This window comes from Chiloscyllium punctatum, chromosome 44 (assembly GCF_047496795.1).
Source record: "Chiloscyllium punctatum isolate Juve2018m chromosome 44, sChiPun1.3, whole genome shotgun sequence".
Classification (NCBI taxonomy): domain Eukaryota; kingdom Metazoa; phylum Chordata; class Chondrichthyes; order Orectolobiformes; family Hemiscylliidae; genus Chiloscyllium; species Chiloscyllium punctatum.
In genome coordinates this window covers 58,974,107-58,997,241 of record NC_092782.1, presented here as the reverse complement: position 1 = coordinate 58,997,241, position 23,135 = coordinate 58,974,107, and the positions used below count along the sequence as shown (strand labels likewise).

The 23,135-nt window shown below is 45.0% G+C and overlaps 1 protein-coding gene across 5 annotated transcripts in view; it reads right to left on the bottom strand.

Annotated features, from left to right (window-relative positions):
• The window catches only part of prkcq (protein kinase C, theta), a 228,246-nt gene that overhangs the window by 70,030 nt on the left and 135,081 nt on the right, over positions 1–23,135 (bottom strand). For 4 of the 5 annotated variants that reach the window (XM_072563006.1, XM_072563007.1, XM_072563010.1 and 1 more), the window contains 3 exons: positions 20,359–20,419; positions 7,070–7,232; positions 84–115 (listed from right to left, as the gene is read on the bottom strand). In XM_072563006.1, the coding sequence (XP_072419107.1) occupies positions 84–115; positions 7,070–7,232; positions 20,359–20,419 (256 nt within the window). Of the gene's footprint in view, positions 1–83; positions 116–7,069; positions 7,233–20,358; positions 20,420–22,452; positions 23,019–23,135 lie in introns of those variants that run through there. The other variant, XM_072563009.1, reaches the window with a different exon arrangement.

The following is a 23,135-nucleotide window of genomic DNA, read 5'->3' as shown; positions in this document are numbered from 1 at the left end:
GATGAATGACTTAATTTGTTGGAAGTTTGCGAGCTATAGCAAAATTTTAATTTGAATTAATTTGGAAATAGAGAACAACATACGTCTGCACTGGTATCCTTGTTTATTTAATCCCCTGAAATAAATGAGAATGAGCATAATTCAACAAATCATCTTTCTTTAAATCAAGATCTGAAACATGCACGAAATAAAGCTGTCACCAAATACAAAGCAATGAGGAATCCACACGGGTAAAGTTCTTAAATGAAAGCAGAAAGTTCTGGAGAAATTCAGCAGGTATGGCAGCTTTTGTGGAGAGAGAAACAGAACAGGTTCCATAGAAGAGTAATATGAAACTTGAATCATTAACTCTGTCTCTATCTCTCTTTCTCTCCACAGATGTTTAATTGTTATTTAAGAACCTACCTCGACGCCAATGGTCTGTTTGCAGCAGAGAGTGGCGGGAGTTGGGCGGAAGTGAAGTCGGAGCGCAGAGTTGGTCGGGAAGGTAAGTAGTTGTTATTTGAGTGGAGAAGGAGCCTGAGACACTACATGTGTAGTGTCTCCCACCCTCCCTCCTCCTCTAACCTAAAAAAAAGGTAAGCTACTTGGTGTTCTTGATTTGGAGACTAAGTGTAGAGTTATGGCAGTGCAGGCAGTGGAATGTTCCTCCTGCAGGATGTTTGAGGTAGGGGTGACCACTGATACTCCTGCCGACTTCACCTGCAGGAAGTGCAGCCAGCTCCAGCTCCTCACAGACCGCATTAAGGAACTGGAGCTGGAGTTGGATGAACTGAGAATTATTCGAGAGGCTGAGAGGGTGATAGATGGAAGTTACAGGGACATAGTTACACCAGAGAACAGAGGTAGCTGGGTAACAGTTAGAGGTGGGAAGGGGAGGAAGCAGGCAGTGCAGGGATCTCCTGTGGTCGTTCCCCTCAACAATAAGTATACCACTTGGGATACTGTTGGGGGGGACGGCCTAGCAGGAGTAAGCTGCAGTGACCGGGTCTCTGGCACGAGGTCCGGCTCTGAGGCTCAGAAGGGAAAGGGGGAGAGGAGGACAGCGCTAGTTATAGGAGACTCTATAGTTAGAGAGACAGACAGGCGGTTCTGTGGACATGGGCGAGACTCTCGGATGGTTTGTTGCCTCCAGGGTGCCAGGGTCCGAGACGTCTCGGACCGTGTCTTCAGAATCCTTAAGGGGGAGGGTGTGCAGCCAGAAGTCATGGTGCACATTGGCACCAACGACATAGGTAGGAAGAGGGGTGGGGAGGTCATTCAGGGGCTCAGGGAGTTAGGCTGGAAGCTAAAAGCTAGGACGGACAGAGTCGTCTTCTCTGGGTTGTTGCCGGTGCCACGTGACAGTGAGGCAAGGAATAGGGAGAGAATGCAGTTGAACACATGGCTGCAAGGATGGTGTAGGAGGGAGGGCTTCAGGTATTTGGACAATTGGACTGCATTCTGGGGAAGGTGGGACCTGTACAAGCAGGACGGGTTGCACCTGAACCAGAAGGGCACCAATATCCTGGGAGGTAGGTTTGCTAGCACTCTTCGGGGGGTTTAAACTAATTTGGCAGGGGGATGGGATCTGGACTTGTAGTCCAGCAAGTAGGTTAGCTGTTTGCCAGGATGTCCAAGAATGTAGGGAGGCTGTGGAGAAGGTAGCACTGACAGGGAATACTTGCGGACACAGAGATGGGTTCAAGTGTGTATACTTCAACGCAAGGAGTATCAGAAATAAGGTGGGTGAACTTAAGGCGTGGATCAGTACTTGGGACTACGATGTTGTGGCCATCACAGAAACGTGGATAGAAGAGGGACAGGAAACATTGTTGGAGGTTCCTGGTTACAGATGTTTCAGTAAGATTGGGAGGGTGGTAAAAAAGAAGGGGGGTGGCGTTGTTAATTAGAAATGGTATAACGGCTGCAGAAAGGCAGTTTGAGGGGGATCTGCCTTTGGAGGTAGTATGGGCTGAAGTCAGAAATAGGAAAGGAGCAGTCACCTTGTTGGGTGTTTACTATAGGCCCCCCAATAGCAGCAGAGATGTGGAGAAACAGATTGGGAAACAGATTTTGGAAAGATGCAGAAGCCACAGGGTAGTAGTCATGGGCGATTTCAACTTCCCAAATATTGATTGGAAGCTCTTTAGATCAAGTAGATTGGATGGGGCGGTGTTTGTGCAGTGTGTCCAGGAAGCTTTTCTAACTCAGTATGTAGATTGTCCGACCAGAGGGGAGGCCATGTTGGATTTGGTACTTGGTAATGAACCGGGACAAGTGATGGGCTTGTTAGTGGGTGAGCATTTTGGTGATAGTGACCACAATTCTGTGACTTTCACCTTGGTTATGGAGAGAGATAGGTGCATGCAACAGGGTAGGTTTTACAATTGGGGGAAGGGTAAATACGATGCTGCAAGACAGGATCTGAGGAACATAAGTTGGGAGCATAGGCTGTCAGGGAAGGATGTCATTGAAAGGTGGAACTTTTTCAAGGAACAGATACGACGTGTCTTTGATATGTATGTACCTGTCAGGCAGGAAAGAGATGGTCGTGTGAGGGAGCCTTGGTTGACGAGGGAGGTTGAATATCTAGTAAAGAGGAAGAAGGAGGCTTACATAAGGCTGAGGAAACAAGGTTCAGACAGAGCTTTGGAGGGATACAGGATAGCCAGGAGGGAGCTGAAGAAAGGGATCAGGAGAGCTAAGAGAGGATATGAAAAATCTTTGGCGGGTAGGATCAAGGATAACACCAAGGCCTTTTATGCGTATGTGAGAAACATGAGAATGACGAGAACGAGGGTAGGTCCGATCAAGGACAGTAGTCAGAGACTGTGCATTGAGTCGGAAGAGATAGGAGAGGTCTTGAATGAGTACTTTTCTTCAGTATTTACAAATGAGAGGGACCGTATTGTTGAAGAGGAGAGTATGAAACGGACTGGTAAGCTAGAGGAAATACTTGTTAGGAAGGAAAATGTGTTGGGCATTTTGAAAAACTTGAGGATAGACAAGTCCCCCGGGCCTGACGGGATATATCCTAGGATTATGTGGGAAGCAAGAGAGGAAATTGCAGAGCCGTTGGCAATGATCTTTTTGTCTTCACTGTCAACGGGGGTGGTGCCAAGGGACTGGAGAGTGGCGAATGTTGTGCCCCTGTTCAAAAAAGGGAATAGGGATAACCCCGGGAATTACAGGCCAGTTAGTCTTACTTCGGTGGTAGGCAAAGTAATGGAAAGGGTACTGAGGGATAGGATTTATGAATATCTGGAAAGACACTGCTTGTTTAGGGACAGCCAGCACGGATTTGTGAGGGGTAGGTCTTGCCTTACAAGTCTTATTGAATTCTTTGAGGAGGTGACCAAGCATGTGGATGAGGGTAGAGCAGTGGATGTAGTGTACATGGTATTTAGTAAGGCATTTGATAAGGTTCCCCATGGTAGGCTTATGTGAAAAGTCAGGAGGCATGGGATAGTAGGAAATTTGGCCAGTTGGATAGAGAACTGGCTAACCGGTCGAAGTCAGAGAGTGGTGGTAGATGGTAAATATTCAGCCTGGAGCCCAGTTACAAGTGGAGTTCCGCAGGGATCAGTTCTGGGTCCTCTGCTGTTTGTAATTTTATTAATGACTTGGAAGAGGGAGTCGAAGTGTGGGTCAGTAAATTTGCAGACGATACGAAGATTGGTGGAGTTGTGGATAGTGAGGAGGGCTGTTGTCGGCTGCAAAGGGACTTAGATATGATGTAGAGCTGGGCTGAGGAGTGGCAGATGGAGTTCAACCCTGTCAAGTGTGAGGTTGTCCATTTTGGAAGGATAAATAAGAATGCGGAATACAGGGTTAACGGTAGGATTCTGAGTAAGGTGGAGGAGCAGAGGGATCTTGGGGTCTATGTTCATAGCTCTTTGAAAGTTGCCACTCAGGTGGATAGAGCTTGTAAGAAGGCCTATAGTGTATTAGCGTTCATTAGCAGAGGGATTGAATTCAAGAGTCGTGAGATGATGTTGCAGCTGTACAGGACCTTGGTTAGGCCACATTTGGAGTACTGTGTGCAGTTCTGGTCGCCTCACTTTAGGAAAGATGTGGACGCTTTGGAGAGGGTGCAGAGGAGATTTACCAGGATGTTGCCTGGAATGGAGAATAGGTCATACGAGGATAGGTTGAGAGTGCTAGGCCTTTTCTCATTGGAACGGCAAAGGATGAGGGGTGACTTGATAGAGGTTTATAAGATGATCAGGGGAATAGATAGAGCAGACAGAGACCTTTTCCCCGGGTACAACAGAGTGTTACAAGGGGACCTAAATTTAAGGTGAAGGGTGGAAGGTATAGGGGGGATGTCAGGGGTAGGTTCTTTACCCAGAGAGTGGTGGAGGCATGGAATGCGCTGCCTGTGGGAGTGACAGAGTCAGAATCATTGGTGACCTTTAAGCGGCAATTGGATAGGTACATGGATTGGTGCTTCAGCTAGGACAAATGTTTGGCACAACATCGTGGGCCGAAGGGCCTGTTCTATGCTGTATTGTTCTATGTTCTATGCTGCCAGACCTGCTGAGTTTCTCCAGCATTTTCTGCTTTTATTTCAAATCACCGGCATCCAAAGTATTTCACTTTTATTCAGGTCAAGGTATTCTTGCTTGCCTGGTGTGGAATGCTCACATGTTTCTCAAAGGGAGAAACGCCCTTATCCATTTCCATTGGGGCTAGGCACAAGCTGACAAAAACTAAGGCTCAGGGCCTCCCAAGTTGAAGTGGGGTAACTACTTGGATTTAACTGGTCAAGAATTGGGTGTCTTCACTGGAGAAGGATTCCCACCAGGGCCCACAATTGGCCAGAGCCGTGTTAGGGCTTAAGGACCCTGGAGTAAACATGCAATGATGTCATAGAGCTGCTTCCCACATGGTATAAATAGCACAGTGTAGGTGGAGCTAACTGGCTTTGATATAGATTTGAAGAGGGAAACACACATAGCTCGGAGTCTCTTAACAATGTAACGGAGACAGATAGGTTCTTGATTGTAAAGGGGATCAAGGGTTATGGGGAGAAAGCAGGAGAATGGGGTTGAGAAAACTTATCAGCCATGATTGAAGGGTGGAACAGACTTGATGGGCTGAATGGCCTAATTTCTGCTCCTATGTCTTATGGACTTCAGGCCTGGTATATTTCAGATTGCCATGGATGGTTTTGTATAGTGCTAATGTGCAACGAACAGAGTTTGACAAGAGGTGAAAATAACGACAGTTCTTGATCTTGCCGCCTTCTCCTCAATGAGTGTCTGTCCTCAATCCAAACTCTTCGGTGTACCTTAAAACCACACAACAAACCAGGTCAAGTGTTGGTCTGTGGAGGCTAGAAGGACAAAATAAAAACACCTAGGCCCAAGAGTGGGCTATCTGAATATTCATTCTTGCCATTGTACTTCACACCAGGGATCACTGACCAATGGCAAGGTACACAAGACACTCACCCACCCATTGGTTCACTGAGATTGACATGGGGTCCTAACTTGGGCATCGAACACTCAGTTAACTAATTACATTCCACTTTCTAGAGGGAGTCCTGGCTATTGGCACACTCAAACTGTGGGCCTCCAGACAACGTACAGGAATGGTTTCTCTGCTTCCTGTTTCACTGTCCAGTACAAATAGGGCAGGAACTTGAGCTTCATCGAATTCTGGAAAATTTATCACAGGATACATATCGATGGAAATGTCGAGCTATGACATGCACCAAGTGGCGCAAAGAAGAACAGGAACAAAGGAGTCCAATTCAACAAAATTCAAGACACCGTCCAGGACAAAACAGTCTACTTGATTGGCACCACCTCTCCCTCCACCATCAACGCTCAGTAGCTGCAGTGTGTACCACCTACAAGATGTACTGCAGAATTTCACAGAAGAGCCCTCGAAAGAGCCTTCCAAACCCACAACCACTTTCATCTCAAAGGACCAGGGCAGCAGATACATGGGAACACCACCACCTTCAATTTCCTCTCTGAGCCACTCACCATCCTGACTTGGAAATATTTCGCCATTCCTTCAGGGTTGCTGGGTCAAAATGTTGGAACTCCCTCCCCAACAGCATTGTGGGTCTATCTAGAGCAAGTGGACTGCAGCAGTACCAGGCCCACTCCTGGCAAGGCAAGACTGACATGTGAAGTGAGGCTAGGTCAATTAGCAAACAGGTATACTCACTAACAGGATTGGACAGAATAATTGCAGGAAAAATGTTCTCAGAGTCCAGAACCAGGGGCCACAGTCTAAGTTGATGGGACAGGCCATTTGGGACTGATCTGAGGAGAAATCTCTTGACCCAGAGAGGGGTAAGCCAAGAGAATTCTATGCCACAGAAAGTAGTTGAGGCCAAAATATTGAATGCTTTCAAGCATCAGATAGATACGTTCTTAGGGTGAAAGGGATTAAAGGATATAGGGAGAAAGTGGGAACATTAACAGCGCTGAACAATTGGCCATGATCACATTGAATGATGTAGCAGGCTTGAAGGGCTGAATGGCCTAAGCCTGCTCCTGTTTTCTATGTTTCTAAGAAGGTAGCTCACCATCACCTTCTCAAGGGCAACTAAGGATGGCCAATCAGTGTTAGCCCAGTCCCTTGTGAAGCCCTGAATGAGTAAAACATCTTTTTCTGACAAAGTTAACTTGGCTAGAAATGCCAAATGCAGGAATATTCTTGAATGCAACATTCTTACCTCTTCACGTGAACAATGTAAAGCTCCCAGAGAACCAATCTAACAATCGCATCAAAAGATTTGGGGGACAAATGCTTTGTGTGAGTTTAATGCCTTGAATTCAGCAAAATTTAATACTGTCTGCATTCCATATATGGGCTTTGACCAAATTGTCTCTCCTGCTATTTTGCTGACACATTTGTATTGCGATTTGCTGTTGCTATGTGACATGGGGACCAGAATGGATAAATGGCTGGCGCTAAAATCACTCTGCATTACTGTCTTGAATTGAAATTCCCATGGAGTGCTGAATAAAAGATGGAGCAATCTAAACCATCTTATCACAAACCCCGAAGAAGGTAAGATAAATTACAAGATGAATATGAGAGGGATAAGATAAAAGGTAAGTACCAAACAAATTCATGGCAGACAGAGCAAAAGGTGGGCTGTGGGAAGAATGTCGCTATAAATTCGTGGTTTTTGACATTGTGAACTTTGGCCTGCTTGATGGCTCCTCTTCTCTGGTGCAATGCAAACAAACCTTCTGTTTCACCTTCAGCAGTTGCTTTGTTTTCTGGTGGAAAGTAAAAGCTCAGGGTTAGTCATTACTTGTAGCTGCAATAATCACACCTCCCTCTCTGGACCGGCTGAAAGAGCATTGACCTACTTTCCTTCAGTGTCAACAGCAGAAAACAATGGTTTTGGCCTCTTGACAGAAAGTACCCACCCAATTCTAAATGATAAAGCAACAGAAGACCCACAAAACCTGGAGAGGCTGGAGCTGGTCTGCTTAGATCAGAAGAGGCTGAGTGCTGACTTCATTGAAGTATACAAAACAGTGAGGGGTTCGCACAGAGTGGACAGGGAAAACCTGTCTCCCCCTTGCAGAGGATTCAATTACCAAGGGATACAGGTTTAAGGTGATCGATAAAGGGTTAGAAAGAATATGAAGCAAAGCCAGAGGGTGGTGGGTGTCTCAAACTCACTGGCCAATTTACAGGTTGAGGTTTAGACTCTCAACTCATTGAAAAGGAACATGGATCTGCACCCGAAGTCCTGAAACCGGAAAAGCTATGGACCAGGGGCTGAAAGATGGGAATGGAATGGGTGACTAGTTTATTCAGCTTGCACAGACATGATAGGCCAAATGGCCTCTTTCTGCCCTGTAACATTTCTACGGTTTTCATGGGTTATGCACCAATTTGTAACTACTTCAATTTTTTAGCAAGTTCAGTGGTCAACACAATGTCTGATACACTCAGAAATCAAATTCCATGGTACTCAGAGCCACTGAGGATTTGATGAAAATCAGTTTTCCACTTATGCACATTCATTGAGACATGTAGAGATTCAGCAAGTCTAGAAGTAAGTTGCTGAGAGCGATCAATTTTGGCACCTTGGGGTGAGCATTGGCCAACTGCTGAAACTCATTAAGCCAACAGCATACATCTTACCAGCTTAAAGGATGGAGAAATCTCCCAGTGCACCTCTAACTAGGTCAATGCTGCTTAGCCTTATGGAATAGTATCATGCAGATGAGGGCATTCAGCCCATCCATTCCATGCTGGGACCTTTCAAAGAGCAATCCAATCAGTCCCACACCTGCTCTCTTTACTCATATCCCTGCTATTTGTTTTGGTCATTATCCTATGAACCATCAACCCAACAAGTAATGCTTCCCAAATCGTAAAGACTCATTGTACTGAGAGGCTTTCCTCACGTTGTCATCTGCTCTTTTTCAATCACATTAAATCTGTCATTGATTACTAGTGCATCAAACAGTGGATGTCCCACACCAGGGACAGGCTGTGGTGCAATGTTAATCATTCCATAAGAAACAAACAGATAAAGAAGCTGTGTGTGATATACCACTTTTAATTAGCACCACACAATTTACTGATTCTGATTTGTTGGGCATTGGAGAAATTCACCAAAGATCCTCAGACAGCACCTTGCAAACCCACAACCACTTCCATCTAGAAGGACAAGGGCAGCAGATACATGGGAACACCACCCCCTGCAAGTTCCCCTCCAAGCCACTTACCATCCTGACTTGAAATATATCGCCATTCCTTCAGTGTCGCTGGCTCAAAATCCTGGAATTCCCTCCCTCAGGGCATTGTGGGTCAGCCTGCAGCACATAGACTGCAGCGGGTCAAGAAGGCAGCTCACCCCCACCTTCTCAAGGGGCAACTAGGGACAGGCAGTAAATGCTGGGCCAGCCAGTAACACCCACATCCCACAAGTGAATGAAAAATGTCTTTCTTAAATTTCACTGTTATTTCCTGGAGTGCAATTCATTTACAATTTTTTTCATGCTGGATTCTTGTTTACAAATTTCTAAAATGGCAGAATATCCAGCCGTCCTGATCAAATGTGTACCCAGTGTAGCAGGGTTGGTATGTCTAAAATTGTTTGAAAAGCTAAGACAGCTTTCAGTTATTTTTTCGTCAGACGAGCTGTGACATTGTAAAAAGGAAGATGTTTTCTTCAGTGCAATGAATGGCCTCTTTCATTAACAGCTCCCATAGATCACCACTTGGACCCTTTCAACTTCAAATAGTAAGCTAAACGGTGGGGTTTGTGGTGACGCTGGATGGGAGGAGTGCCCTTATTGAAGACACAAGTTTTAGGAGATATAGAAGAGAACATTTTTCTGTAAGAAGGGAGGAAACAGTGAGAAATATTGGGTGACAGTAACAGAACGTGTGAACAGAGTGAGACTGAGAAACAAGATCAGGCAGAGGAAGGGCAGATTCTGACTTCAAAAGCTACAGAGAAAAGGAGGCTAAAAACATCAAAGAAAAAGCTGAAAGTGGGTAACAACAAAAAGCTCAGAGATAAATGCGTGTGTCGACCTGAGCTGGATTTTATGGTTTTCGATGGGGCAAGGGGAGGAGGAGCAGAAACTGAACGGTTCCCTTCCTCCTATCTGCCATCTTAGCTCAGACAGTCAAGGCTCTGACAGCCAATGAGGGGCTGCGTTGGGATCATGGCTGATTGCCCCACTTCGCCCAGACCCTTTCAGTGCCCAATCAGGAGCTTAGGCCTGGATGCCATGTGTCAGAAGGGTGAGAAGAAATTGGTCACCTTTACCAATTTAAAGGCCAGCTGTACCATCACAACCTTCTCTGCTCCCCCCACTGTGACCTCTTTTTTATCGAAACCTCAAAGAAAACCTTTGGAGTATGTTAAAAAAAGAAAATCCATCCAGACACTGCCATCTTCACCTGCAGAATCTGCTGTTACTCTCCACACTTTCTCATTGTCACCACGTCAGAACGGGCACCAAACACTCCCAGACTTGGCCATTTCCAACAGCCAAAATAATGGGATGAGCAACAAAATAATTGGTGAAGCCTCTCCTGATCACCCAGTTACAGGAAGGATGGAGAGGGTTCAGAAGAGATTTACCAGGATGTGGCTGGGAATAGAATGTCTGAGTTATAACGATTTGGCTGGTTAGGCTGTGACATTTTTCACTGGAGGTTGAGAGGCAACCAAATAGAATTTGATAAAATAATGAGGGGTATAGATTGGGTTAATGGTCGTTGTCTTTTCTGTAGAATGGGGGATTTCAAGGCTAGGAGACAGATTTTTAAGGTGAGAGGAGAAAGATTTTAAAGAAGACACAATGGGCAAATCTTTCACACCGAGGGTGGTTTGCGTGTGGAATGAACTTCCTGAGGAAGTGGTAGATGTGGGTGAAATTACATTTAAAACACATTTGGAGAAGTACATGAATAGGAAAGGTTTGGAGGGATATGGGCCAGGAGCAGGCAATGGGACTGACTGGTTTAGTTTGGGATTATGTTCTTGGTTGGACCAAAGGGTCTACTTCCATGCTATATGACTCAATGACTGTGTTGTGAACAGACTCCATCACATCCAGCCAAACCCAACACCAAGGGCCCCACCTGTAGGGGGGTCTACCTCAGCACCCACAGGAGTTTATGAGGGTCTTTCCTCTGTGCCCAGGGACTGCCTGGGGAAAAAGACTCGTGATTCCAAAATGGCAGGTGGGGGCAGCGTTAATTCCTGTACCTGCTTATCTTCTGTGGTCTTGGACAACTGGCGTGTGATGTCACATGGCCTGCTCATCACCCACACACTCTACCTTACGTTGGCAAAGGTAGAGAGTCCATCCCATCATCCGTGGCTGTGAAATCCAGCCCCTTGCAGCTGAAATAGATGGTGAAACGGTGACTGAATCAGCACAGGGGTCTGCGTAGGCACGGGTTTGTCAGAGCTGAGTCTGAAGGGAGATGCAGTGAGGCACACTGAGGTACTCATGTTACAACAATTGAGGAAAGAACTCAGCAGAAAACTCAGCAACCTGTGCGGTACAGTCCTATGCAAAGATAGCAGCTGCACGTGCTGACTTCATGGCTATTTTTTTCACAACTGGGTATTTCGGGGCATTCCATTGTAGCAATGAGCCCATGGAAAAACCCTATTTTGCAGCATGAATTCTTCATCAGAGTCACAATCACCTGCTTCCACCAGCTGATTACTTGCTTATTGTTCTGCCAATTTTAGGCACAACGGGACAGCCACATTTTTAGAGTGCCCTGTCATTCTGGGGATTTGTGTGAGTTTTGACCACTTTAGTGACGGTGCCACACTCTTTTGGCCTGTGGGCTTTCTCTCGTTCACAGGAAGTTGCACAGCTGTAGCTCCAGAGCTTTGAACGGTGTCCCCCCTGAGCTGACCAGCCGTTACTCGGCTCACTTGGCAGAACGTTTGCCATCGCGTCTCGCCAGTCAGCTAAATTCCTGAACCTCCAGCATTAAACTCCTTATCTGCATTATAAAGAGCCTTGTGACTTCAGATAAACAATGGCAGCTTGCTGAGTTATTCATCGCGCTTGACCTAAATCTCTGCTTGCTCGTAAGCTGTGATTTGTCAGTCTGTTAAGTTGAATGCTCTGTAATGCAGAACGTTGCTCACATAGAGCTGGGAGACACTCTCTCCTTTTGTTTTTCATTATTAAGACATTTTGATCTTTGGCAATTCTATACATTCCGATTTTGGGTAAGTGATGCCAAGATGTTAGCTCCCTTGGCTACAGCCAACCTTGGCTACAGTTCTGCCAACCTGCTGGTGGACCATTGGAAAATGGCTCCGTGACTCTGACATTGGATGAAGAGTTCCTTGCACTGCTGTAGACCTCTAGGGTAGGGGATTTCAAGACCAGGGACGTATTTTTAAGGCGAGAGGAGAAAGATAAAAAAAAAGATATGAGCAGCAATTTTTGGCCCCCCCCCAGAGTGTGGTTCATGTATGGAATGAATTGCCAGAGAAAGTAGTGGATGCAGGTATAGTTACAACGTTTAAGACATTTAAATAAGTACATGAATAAGAAATGTTTGGAGGGACATGGGGCAAGCACAGGCAAGTGAGACTAGTTTAGTTTGGGATGTCTGGTCAGCAGGGACTGGTTGGACCGAAGGGTCTGTTTCCCTGTTGTGTGACTCTATGATAGATCACCTGGGTAAAGAATGGGAATGGAACACAATCAGTCACCAATCAGACACTAACAATGGGGCCCATATATTCCCAGGTCACGTAAAACACACATTGTGCCAGGGATTAAAATTATCTCTGTTACCTTTGGCTAATTTTCAGATCCTTTCACCTGGTGGCCAGAAGGGGAAAAGAAAAACCAATGAACTTGTGAATGACAGATTCCGGTCTGAATCACTTTGTGCTCTTTAAATGGAACTCCTGCATGTCAGCAGGCACATTCACAACCAAACATCACTGTGTTCTTTTCAATAGGTTTTCCCAGAATGGGAACAGATTAGATTAGATTACTTACAGTGTGGAAACAGACCCTTCGGCCCAACAAGTCCACACCACCCCGCCAAAGCGCAACCCACCCATACCCCTAACCTAACACTACGTGCAATTTAGCATGGCCAATTCACCTGATCTGCACATCTTTAGACTATGGGAGGAAACCGGAGGAAACCCACACAGACACGGGGAGAACGTGCAAACTCCACACAGTCAGTTGCCTGAGGCAGGAATTGAACCCGGGTCTCTGGCGCTGTGAGGCAGCAGTGCTAACCACTGTGCCACCGTGCCACCCAGAGTTATAGGGCAGTTAAAGTAGTGACTGTACTGTCATGTTTCATTCCTCACTCCGAGAGGGGGAGCATGTGGAATTCTCTGCCACAGAAAGCCATTGAGGCTAAAGCATTGAATGTTTTAAAGAAGGAATTAGATATGGTTTTTAGGGCTAAAGGAAGCAAAGGTTATGGGGAGGAAGTAGGGACAGGGTAATGAGTTGGATCATTAGCCATGGTCACACTGAATGGCAGAGAATGTTTCACAGGCTGAATGGCCTAACTCCTGATGTTGATTATAACGAAATCAGTCATAGAATAGGAGTTTCTTGATTGGGGCTGTTAACCTGTTCCAATCAGGGAGCCCTGGCTGACAGAAACAGGAGTGTCCACTGTTATATTTGTGATGAATGCAAGTGGGACTTGAGGTTTGTCCTCAACTCCCTGAAAACTGGGTTTGGGGTTTGGCTCGGCTGCCCTTTCCCCTGTACATTGTGGGATTTTGTGAACTGCTGCTTTCTGTTTATTGTTAACTGTATTTTGTACTGTTTAATAAAATGTAAAAAGAAACAGGAGTGTCAGAGGTTCTGCTCACTCTGAGAGCTGGCTCAGAGGGAGCTGGAGCAGTGACAAGGGCTCTCCATGTGTAATTAGTTGGTGACAGGACACAGGCCTCCCTGGAGTTATTACACATGCTCCTATTTCCCATGTTTTATGTGTCAACCATTACCCAGATGTTGCCATTTTAGGTGAAGACCTTCTAATTGGTGACCCACACATCTGCCAGCAAACAAAATGTCTCTTATTTGATTGTGATCACAGGGATGTGAATAATGACCCTTGACCCTTGGATGGGATGTACGTAATGCTTCTTCCATCACTATCCAATCTGAAGGAGCCAGTGCGTGATGCAGAAGGTAAAAGTATTGGTGACTTCAAGGTGGTTAAGCACATGAGAGAGAAGGGAATAGAGAGGTACACTGCCAGACATAGGAGAAGGTAGTTGTAAGGAATAAAAATGGAAAAGACTGGAAATAGTCAGCAGGTCAGGCAGAATCCATGGAGAAAGAGCGAGAGAGAGGGACAGAGGGAGAAAGCGAGAGAGCGTCAGAATGATTGGGGTGTGAGGAAGTTTGAGTGGTCAGGACGGTGGCTCAGTGATTAGCACTGCTGCCTTACAGCATCTGGTTCGATTCCACCCCTAGGTGACTGTCTGTGTGTATACGTTCTCTCAGTGTCAGCGTTGGTTTCCTCTGGGTGCTCTGGTTTCCTCCCACAGTCCAAAGATGTGCAGGTTAGGGTGGATTGGCCGTGCTAAATTACCCATAGTGTCCAGGCTGGGTGAGTTAGCCATGGGAGTGGTGTTAAGGTCAGAGTGTTAGTCTTGTTGGGATGCTCTTCAGAGGGTTGCTGTGGATTCGATGAGCTGTATGGCCTACTTCCGCACTGTAGGGATTCTATGATTTTATTCTACAAATCTAAATGCTGATATGGACTGGTTACGGCAAGTGATCTGTTTCCATGCCCTGTATTCAATGTAATTCTATTTAAAAGTTGCCAAAATGGCTTGAAATTGACTTTATGCAGGGCACATGGACAAACGTAACTACATAGTGTAAAAGACAATGGATATGAAAGGGCTAATCTCAGAGCCAAGCTGAAACGTTGCCTACTCTGAAATAGAACACATACTATGGGGAGTGCTTGGGCTGTCTTAAGGAGTTCAGAGTAGTTTTAGCTGAAAATAGTCATGTTGTCTATTCCTCATGTTACACATCTGTATAATCTAATCTGTAGATAGTTACCAAGATGTGATAAAATGTACTTTGTTTCCTGAGCTCAGAACCTCTTCTGCTGAGACTGATCCTTCAGCACCAACCGCAAAAAGTCCTGGAAGGATGATGGAGGATTGGGTGGCAGCATTCTCTCTAAAGTACCGAGATGGTATCATTATTCTTTTTACAGGCAGCACAGGATCTTCCGCTCTTTTCAATCAGCGAGTCATATTCAAAAGCATGGGCAACTTGCTAGAGAAAGACAATCAAGGCCCAGTCACAAAAACTATTTGGGTTTCTTTGTATCAGTGTTCACTGAGGAGAGGGACATGGTGAATGTTGAGATTAGAGATAGAAGGTTGATTAGTCTGGATCACGTTGACATAAGTAGGGAAGATGTGTTGGATGGGCTAGAGGTTATTAAGGTGGACAAATCCCTAGGACTGGATGGAATCTATCCCAGGTTGCTGAGGGAGGCTAGAGAGGAAATAGCTGGGGCCCTGACAGATATCTTTGTAACATCCTTAAATACAGGTGAGGTGCCGGAGGACTGGAGGGTTGTTCATGTTGTCCCCCTGTACAAGAAGGGTAATAGGGATATTCCAGGTAACTACAGACCAGTGAGCCTGACGTCGGTGGTGGGAAAGTTGGTGGAGAAGGTATGGAGAAATAAAATTTATTTATATTTGGAAAAGAATTGGCTTATCAGTGATAGGCAACATGGTTTTGTGCAGGGGAGATCGTGCCTTACCAACTTAATAGAGTTCTTTGAGGAAGTGACCAAGTTGATAGATGAAGGAAGGACTATAGATGTCATTTACATGGACTTTTGTAAGGCCTTTGATAAGGGTCCCCATGATAAACTACTGGAGAAAGAGAAGTCACATGGTGTGCAGGGTGTACTAGCTAGGTGGATAAAGAATTGGTTGAGCAACAGGAGACAGAGAGTAGTGGTTGGAGGGAGTTTCTTGAAATGGAGAAAGGTGACCCATGGTGTTCCACAGGGGTCAGTATTGGGGCCACTGTTGTTTGTAATATACATAAATGATCTGGAAGAGGGCACTGTTGGTATGATCAGCAAGTTTGCAGATGACACCAAGATTGGTAGAGTAGCAGAAAGCATAAGGGACTGTCAGAGAATACAGGAGGATATAGATAGACTGGAGAGTTGGGTGGAAAAGTGGCAGATGGAGTTCAATCTAGGCAAATGTGAGGTGATGCATTTTGAGAAGTCTAATTCTAGAGTGAATTATACAATGAACGGAAAAGTCTTGGGAAAAGTTGGTGAGCAGAGAGATCTGGAAGTGCAGGTCCATTGTACCCAGAAGGTTGCTGCACAGGTGGATCGAGTGGTCAAGAAGGCATATAGTATGCTTGCCTTCATTGGACGGGGTATTGAGTATAAGAGCAGGCAGGTCATGTTAAAATTGTACAAGACATTGGTTTGGCTGCATTTAGACTACTGTGTACAGTTCTGGGCGCCACATTACCAAAAGGATGTGGATGCTTTGGCGTGGGTGCAGAGAAGGTTTATAAGGATATTGCCTGGTATGGAAGGTGCTGGTTATGAAGAGAGGTTAAGTAGGTTAGCATTGTTTTCATTCGAAAAAAGGAGATTGAGGAGGGACCTGATTGAGATTTACAAATTCATGAAGGGTATAGACAGGGTAGATAGAGATAAGCTTTTTTCCAGGGTAAAGGATTCAATAATGAGAGGTCAAGCTTTCAAGGTGAGAGGTGAAAAGTTTAAGGGGGATACATACGGCAAGTACTTCTCACAGAGGGTGGTGGGTGTCTGGAATGCGTTACCAGCAGAGGTGGTAGAGGCAGGCACGGTAGATTCATTTAAGATGCATCTGGACAGATGCATGAGTAGGTGGGGAGCAGAGGGATACAGATACTTAGGAATTGGGCAACAGATTTAGACAGTGGATTTGGATTGGCTCAGGCTTGGAGGGCCGAAGGGCCTGTTCCTGGGCTGTAAATTTTCTTTGTTCTTTGGTTTTGACCCGCTCCAATGGACAGTGTGGGCCTCTCTGACTGACTCCAACCTCACAGAAGTGCCAACTGATCACTGTCACCATTACATTCAGTTCATATCTCTTTCTTCAGGACTAGGTGTGAGGACATTAACACATTATAGAATGAAAAGGCACAGAAAAGGCCCTTTGGCCCATCAAGTCAGCACTGACATATCTACCTCCAAAATTGCGCTAATCCCAATTTCCTACACTTGTTGCATATCCTTGTTTAGGGGAACAGCAATACCAGGTCAATGTCACTTCAAGTGTCACTTTGCAAAGAAACCCAAAAACAAATACAAAAGAAAAATGGTTACACAGCCTATCTGATTCCCTTTAGGATTTCAGTTCTGTTTCTTGTAGTTTGGGAATTAGCAATTGAACCTGTGACCTTCCTGACTGTACAATTCCATTTTATTCAGGTAGACATTCACTCCTCTTGTTGGCGGATTCCAGACAATAGGGTGGTATCTTACAGTCGGAACTGAACTAGTAAGAATTGAATGCAGCACTTGATGCAAGGGCTTTCGTGAATGTGGAATGTGACACTGCTACAGGAGTTCTTTTCAATTATTAGTTTATGGGATGTCTGTGTTGTTGGCGGGACCACCTTTTTATTGCCCATTTCCTAATTGCCATCGTGAGGGTGATGGGGCCCTTGGACTTAACAGATGTGAGAGGTCACTGGTTTTGACATTGGAGGCCTAAATGATTGAGTCGTTTAAGAAACAAATTTGTTGCCGCTGCACCAATCTTACAGACGTAGAGGAAGAGTCACTGGACCCGAAACCTTAACTCTGATTTCTCTTCACAGATGCTGCCAGACTTGCTAAGCTTTTCCAGAAACCTTTGTTTTCGTTTCTGATTCATAGCATCCTCAGTTGTTTCAGTTTTTACAGAAATAGAATCTACGCCTAGATATCCAATATATCAGGCACACTTTTGTACCTAATCTGTGCTGGAAATATATCATCTTCCATATTAGAAGATGCTCCAATAGAGAGGTCCAGGCGTCAAACAGGTGTGTGTGTGTTTGTGTGTGTGTGTGTGTGTGTTTGTGTGTATATTCAAGAGGCCGAAACCCTGGTTTAAGGCCCCTTTCCTGAGGCAGGGTTGCCTTGAAAGCAGCTGGCAATGGACCAAGCCCCATGTCCACATGTGGCCTTAGTGTCAAAGAAAGCACTGCAGGTCAGCTGGTATCTGAAAGGGCATCCTTTTACCTCCTGCTTTGTAGGATCTGTAGGGAGCCAGCTACAGACAGACCCACTGCCTCAGGAATACCAATATTGGGTGCCGACAGTGTGGTGGCATTGGCACGCAACTCATAATCCAGAGGCCCAGGCTAATGATCTGGGGACATGGGAATGAATCCCACTATGGCAGATGGGACTAAGATCTGAAATTAAGAGCTCATCTAACCATTGTCAATTGTCATAAAAGCCCATCTGGTTCACACATGTCCTCAACTGGTTTGCACAGCAGAGTGGTGGATTCTGAAATGACCTAGTAAGCTACTGACTCTATCAACCTGCTACAGAGCTTAAAAAAGAATTGAAACTGGACAGACCACCAGATGTCCACCAAGAAATCTCCAACACCAACAGCAGCCCAGCCCTGTTCAAGTTCCTGGGGGCTAATGCCAAAATTGAAATTGAGTTGTTCCACAGACGGATGAAGGACTAGATTGAGATAGGCATATTGATGGAATCATTCCTCGTAGACCCCACTATCACCATGCCTGAGTATATCCTGTCTCACAAGAGATGGTGGCACAGTGGTATACAGTCAATTAGAATTATAGAATCATGGAATCCTTACAATATGGAAACAGGCCCTTCAGCCCAACAAGTCCACACCAACCCTCTGAAGAGTAACCCACTCAGACCCATTCCCCTGCCCTGTTACTCTACATTTACCTCTAATGCACCTAACTTACACATCCCTGAACACTATGGGCAATATAACATGGCCAATTCACCTAACCTGCACATTTTTGGACTGTGGGAGGAAACCGGAGCACCTGGAGGAAACCCACACAGACACGGGGAGAATGTGCAAACTCCACACGGACAGTCACCCAAGGCTGGAGGGCAATTGGCTCCTGCCTTTCGACCGTGTGAAGTTTCTCTCTGAATGCTATTGTGCAAGTCTCTGAAAGGATGATGCTGAGGAGTGCTTAAAGAGATCATTTGGACTTTGCAACAGAACATTCTCCAGAACAACCTTCTCAGAGTCTCTGAAATGCCCTGATGTAACCTGTAACTAGTTTCGGGCATGCAGTAAGCTTTTGTTCAACATGAGAGCCTGTTGCAGTCAGACCAGTCAGTGCTTTGCCTTTACCACACCTGACCATCGGGTAGATCCTTGCCTTTAGGAGGCAGCAACCCACCTTGTGGGGAGCTGGAGATGCGAGTTGACTGTACGCACTAGCAGAAGCGAATGCTTCAAAAGAGAAAGAGGCTAAGAAACTAGGAATGGACAAGTTTGTCCTGCACAGCTTTCTTCATTTGGCATCAAATTGTGATGCTGGAAAAGCACAGCCAGTCAGGCAGCATCTAAACAGCAGGAGATTTACTGCTTTTCCAGCACCACACGTTTTGACTCGGATCTCAGTCCTCAATCTCTTCGAGTTGATTATGACCTTTCTCCATTGGGCACCCTGGCAAAATCTTGTCGAAAAATGCTTCAGTCGGATTTAACCGTGATGGTTCACTGGCTGTGAAATTCCTCTGGGGGAGTTTTCTGATACAGAAAGGGGAATGTGACTCATGCCGCTGATATTTCCCAAAGCACCATATGCCAGAGTGTAGGAAGTGAACTTGCTTTCGATGTCTCACGTACATAATTCAGGACCTGAGCCAATAGCCAATGGTGCCAAAGAAAGACAGTGTGCCTCCTCACAGGGAGATCCATCCACTAGTTTCGCTATCTCATGGCACAGTTTTCCATGCAGTCCTTGGCTTGTACAAAGCTGTTTGGAAATCGATTTCAGCTGAAGGAAACACTGTCTCCTCTTTTGCGATGTATTTGAATATATCTCACTGTCTGTGATTTTTTACATTTGCCATCCAACAGGATAAGTGAAGGCTCCATGACAACCTGAAGGTGCTACAAACAACCTCCATCAAATTTACACTTTACATCAACCTGCTGCCCACAGACCGATCCTGACATACCTGCAGCAACTGCCAGTTTATTAACAAAAGGAGTGATATGGCAAGGGAATGGAAAACCATCATAAATACTCAAAAAGGGGCAAGGCAGTCAATACGCTTTCAATGAATTAGAATTAGAATCCCTACAGTGTGGGAACAGGCCCTTCGGCCCAACAAGTCCACACCGACCCTCCGACGAGTATCCCACCCAAACCCATTACCCTACATTTCCCCTGACTAACACACCTAACCTACACGTCCCTGAACACTACGGGCAATTTAGCATGGCAAATCCACCTAACCTGCACATCTTTGGACTGTGGGATGAAACCGGAGCAATCAGAGGAAACCCACGCAGACACAGGGAGAATGTGCAAACTCCAGTCAGACAATTGCCCAAGATTGGAATTGAACCTGGGTCCCTGATGTGCTAAGCACTGAGCCACCGTGCCACCCTCTGAATCAAAATGAAATTGTAAGGCCAGCGGGGGTAGGTTAAACCGGACCTGAAAGCCAACATGAGTTTTCATAAATTTGAGATGATAATAAAAGCTGCAGCTATAACATTTAGATTGAAGTTAACAAACGGTGAAATCTCCCATCGCCTCAGGCCATGATCTTAAAATGTCACAGCTGCCCTCAAATAATTATCACAAATTATATAACCAAATCACTTACCATTTTGTTCAAGAAAGTACTTCACATTCATTAGCATTCGGCCCTGGGGCTTTAAATCTAGCTGTTTTCAGAAAAGAAACAGAATAAAGAACAGAGAGAAAGAAAGAAAAGATGATTAAAAGGACCAAACCATGAGGAGATTTTCACATATTATTCAAGATTTTGGAATGGCAGAGATTTATGTGTGGGAGGATGGAGAGACGGAACAAAGATCCATTCCTAGCTCTTAAAGAACCTAAATCTTCTCTGAGAACAATTATTCTGATTAGATGGAAATGGATTTATTCTTTTAACAATTTAAAGCAGCAAATCTCATTGTATGTACAAACAGACACAATTTATGAAATAATGACGTCAAACCACTTAAAAGCTCCAAGGTAACTCAAAGTTTGAAAAAGGCTGCATTAGAATATGTTCTGCTTCAGGGTAGGTAATGAGATACACATAAGTAAATGGACTGTTGTGTTAAAACAAAGCATTGTGTGTGTTTTTCTTCCCTAGTTTAAACGCCCAGGTATTAATTTCAGGAATAAGTAATTTAACAAGGAGGAAATGCCAAAGCACACGCTTGTCATGAAAAACACACACAAAAGCACACATACATAGACACACACAAAAAAAACAGTTAACAAACACATACACACTGACAAAATACAGACACATAAAACATACACAGCTCAAAATGCATGCACATATATATACATAGAGATAAAACACAGACATAAAAACATATATAGACAGATAAAGTGCACACTCCCTCCCTCCCCCCTTAAAGCCATAATAAAATCTTTAGCTTTAGCTTCTCTTTATATTTTTCTCCAGGCTTCCCATAACTTATATACTCTAGGTATAATGATGAATCCTGTAACAGTCATGATAGCCTGAATGGCCTCCATCTACACCTGGTAGGAATCCAGGACACATTCTTAAAAATTCCAGGGTTAACCTAAAGCTACCTGAATCTTAACTGGTGATAGCAGCTTGAGGCATTTTGTATTTCAGTTTTCTTTTCCCTATCGACCTATCCTCGAGCTGTTCCTCCTCATTCATTGCATTCGCAATCTAAGGCATGGATTTTGCCACAGGTGCATGCAGCTTTTTGAGATTACACTCTTTATCTCATGACTGATTTTCTATTTGAGTGTCACGGCTCTCACTGTCAAGAGTCAAGCTGACTCATTTCTACCAGCGTCAGATCCGGGATTGAACACTTACATCAAGCTGCTCAGGAAACACCTGTGACACCAGTATGTCCCAGTCATGGTCCACTTCTGTCTAAAAACCATAATTTTTGCCACAATTACACACCCTCCTCCTCCCGCCTTGGCGGACCCGGCTGCTCACTCGTTTTAAGAGCCTGACTGAAAGCAACAGATTGCTCAATGAAATGTCCAGACTGGATATTTGCTCAGGATCACTCAGAGGCCCTGCTGTATCTAATGTGAATGATTCTGGGTGCAGCTAGTGAGACTGAGAGGTGGAAAGGGAGGCGTGGAGTGTACGGTAGGAGGGCTGACACAGTGAGAAGGAGGGAGGGAGGGAGGTACACATTGAGGCCTCACAGTTGAGGGGGGAAACGAACGGGTGATTGACTAATCAATGGGTGAGGGGTTCTGGGTGCACAGGGAGGGAAAATGGACTTATCCTGGACTTGGGTTTGTATAGCTACTCAGAAGGCCCATCTCAATAATGGGTTCAACCACTTCTATTGGAGAGTTTGAAATTCGTTACTTAAAATACATGTGGCTTAAAGTAAGGGGTGGAATAAAGGGTGACATATTTAAGACAGAGATGAAGAGGACTTTCTTCTCTCAGTGGGTGGTGAATCTGTGCAATGCTTTCCCACAGAGGGCTCAGTCAATAAGTATATTCAAAGCTGAGATTGATAGGTTTTTAACCATCATGGGAATCAAGGTTAATGGGGAAAATACAGAAAAGTGGAGTTGAGGATTATCAGATCAGCCATAATCTCACCGAATAGCAGAGCAGATTCGATGGGCTGACTGGCCTACTTCTCTCCCACGTCTTATGGTCTAAAGGCAGGGTTGGTGATAAGAGTAAACATGAAACTCCTGGGTTGTTGGGTTCACATACCTCATTTTAGGAAAGGAAATCTTCCAGTCTGGCCTCCATGTGACTCCAGGTCAATGACAATGCGATTGGCTGTTAACTGCCCTCTGAAACAGCTCAGCAAGCCACTCAGTTACATTTCAGAGGGTGGCTCACCACCACTTTCTTAAAGGTGGCTAGAGCTGGACAAACGATGCCAACATCTCATGGACAAATAAGGACAAATGCAGAGCCTTATAGTGCCATAATGGTACAAATGGCCTTCAGCACATTGAGTCAATCCTGGCTTGTGTTCACCCGTCCATTCATTCACACTGCTCTATTCTATTCCCAAATTCCTGCAGGTCTAGACCTCTCAAGTGCCTATCAATTCCTTTTGCAAACATTGTCCTAATTTTACCTCCTTCATAGGCCCTGAGTTCTAGATCATTACCACTTGCTGCAGAAAAACATTCTTCCCCACATCCCCCTTCAACAGAGGGACTGCGACAGTTCAAGAAGGGAGCTTACCACTAACCTCTCAAAGACAGTGAGGGATGGGTAACAAATAATGTCCTAGCTACCAATGTCATAGCTGATGAATGAATGAAATAAAAAATATATTTACATTCTGTACCACAAATCAACAAACTGTAAGAACATGGATACTGAAAATTTTCAAGGAATCTTCGATAATAAGGTTTCTTTTTGAAAGTTATCCAGATTTC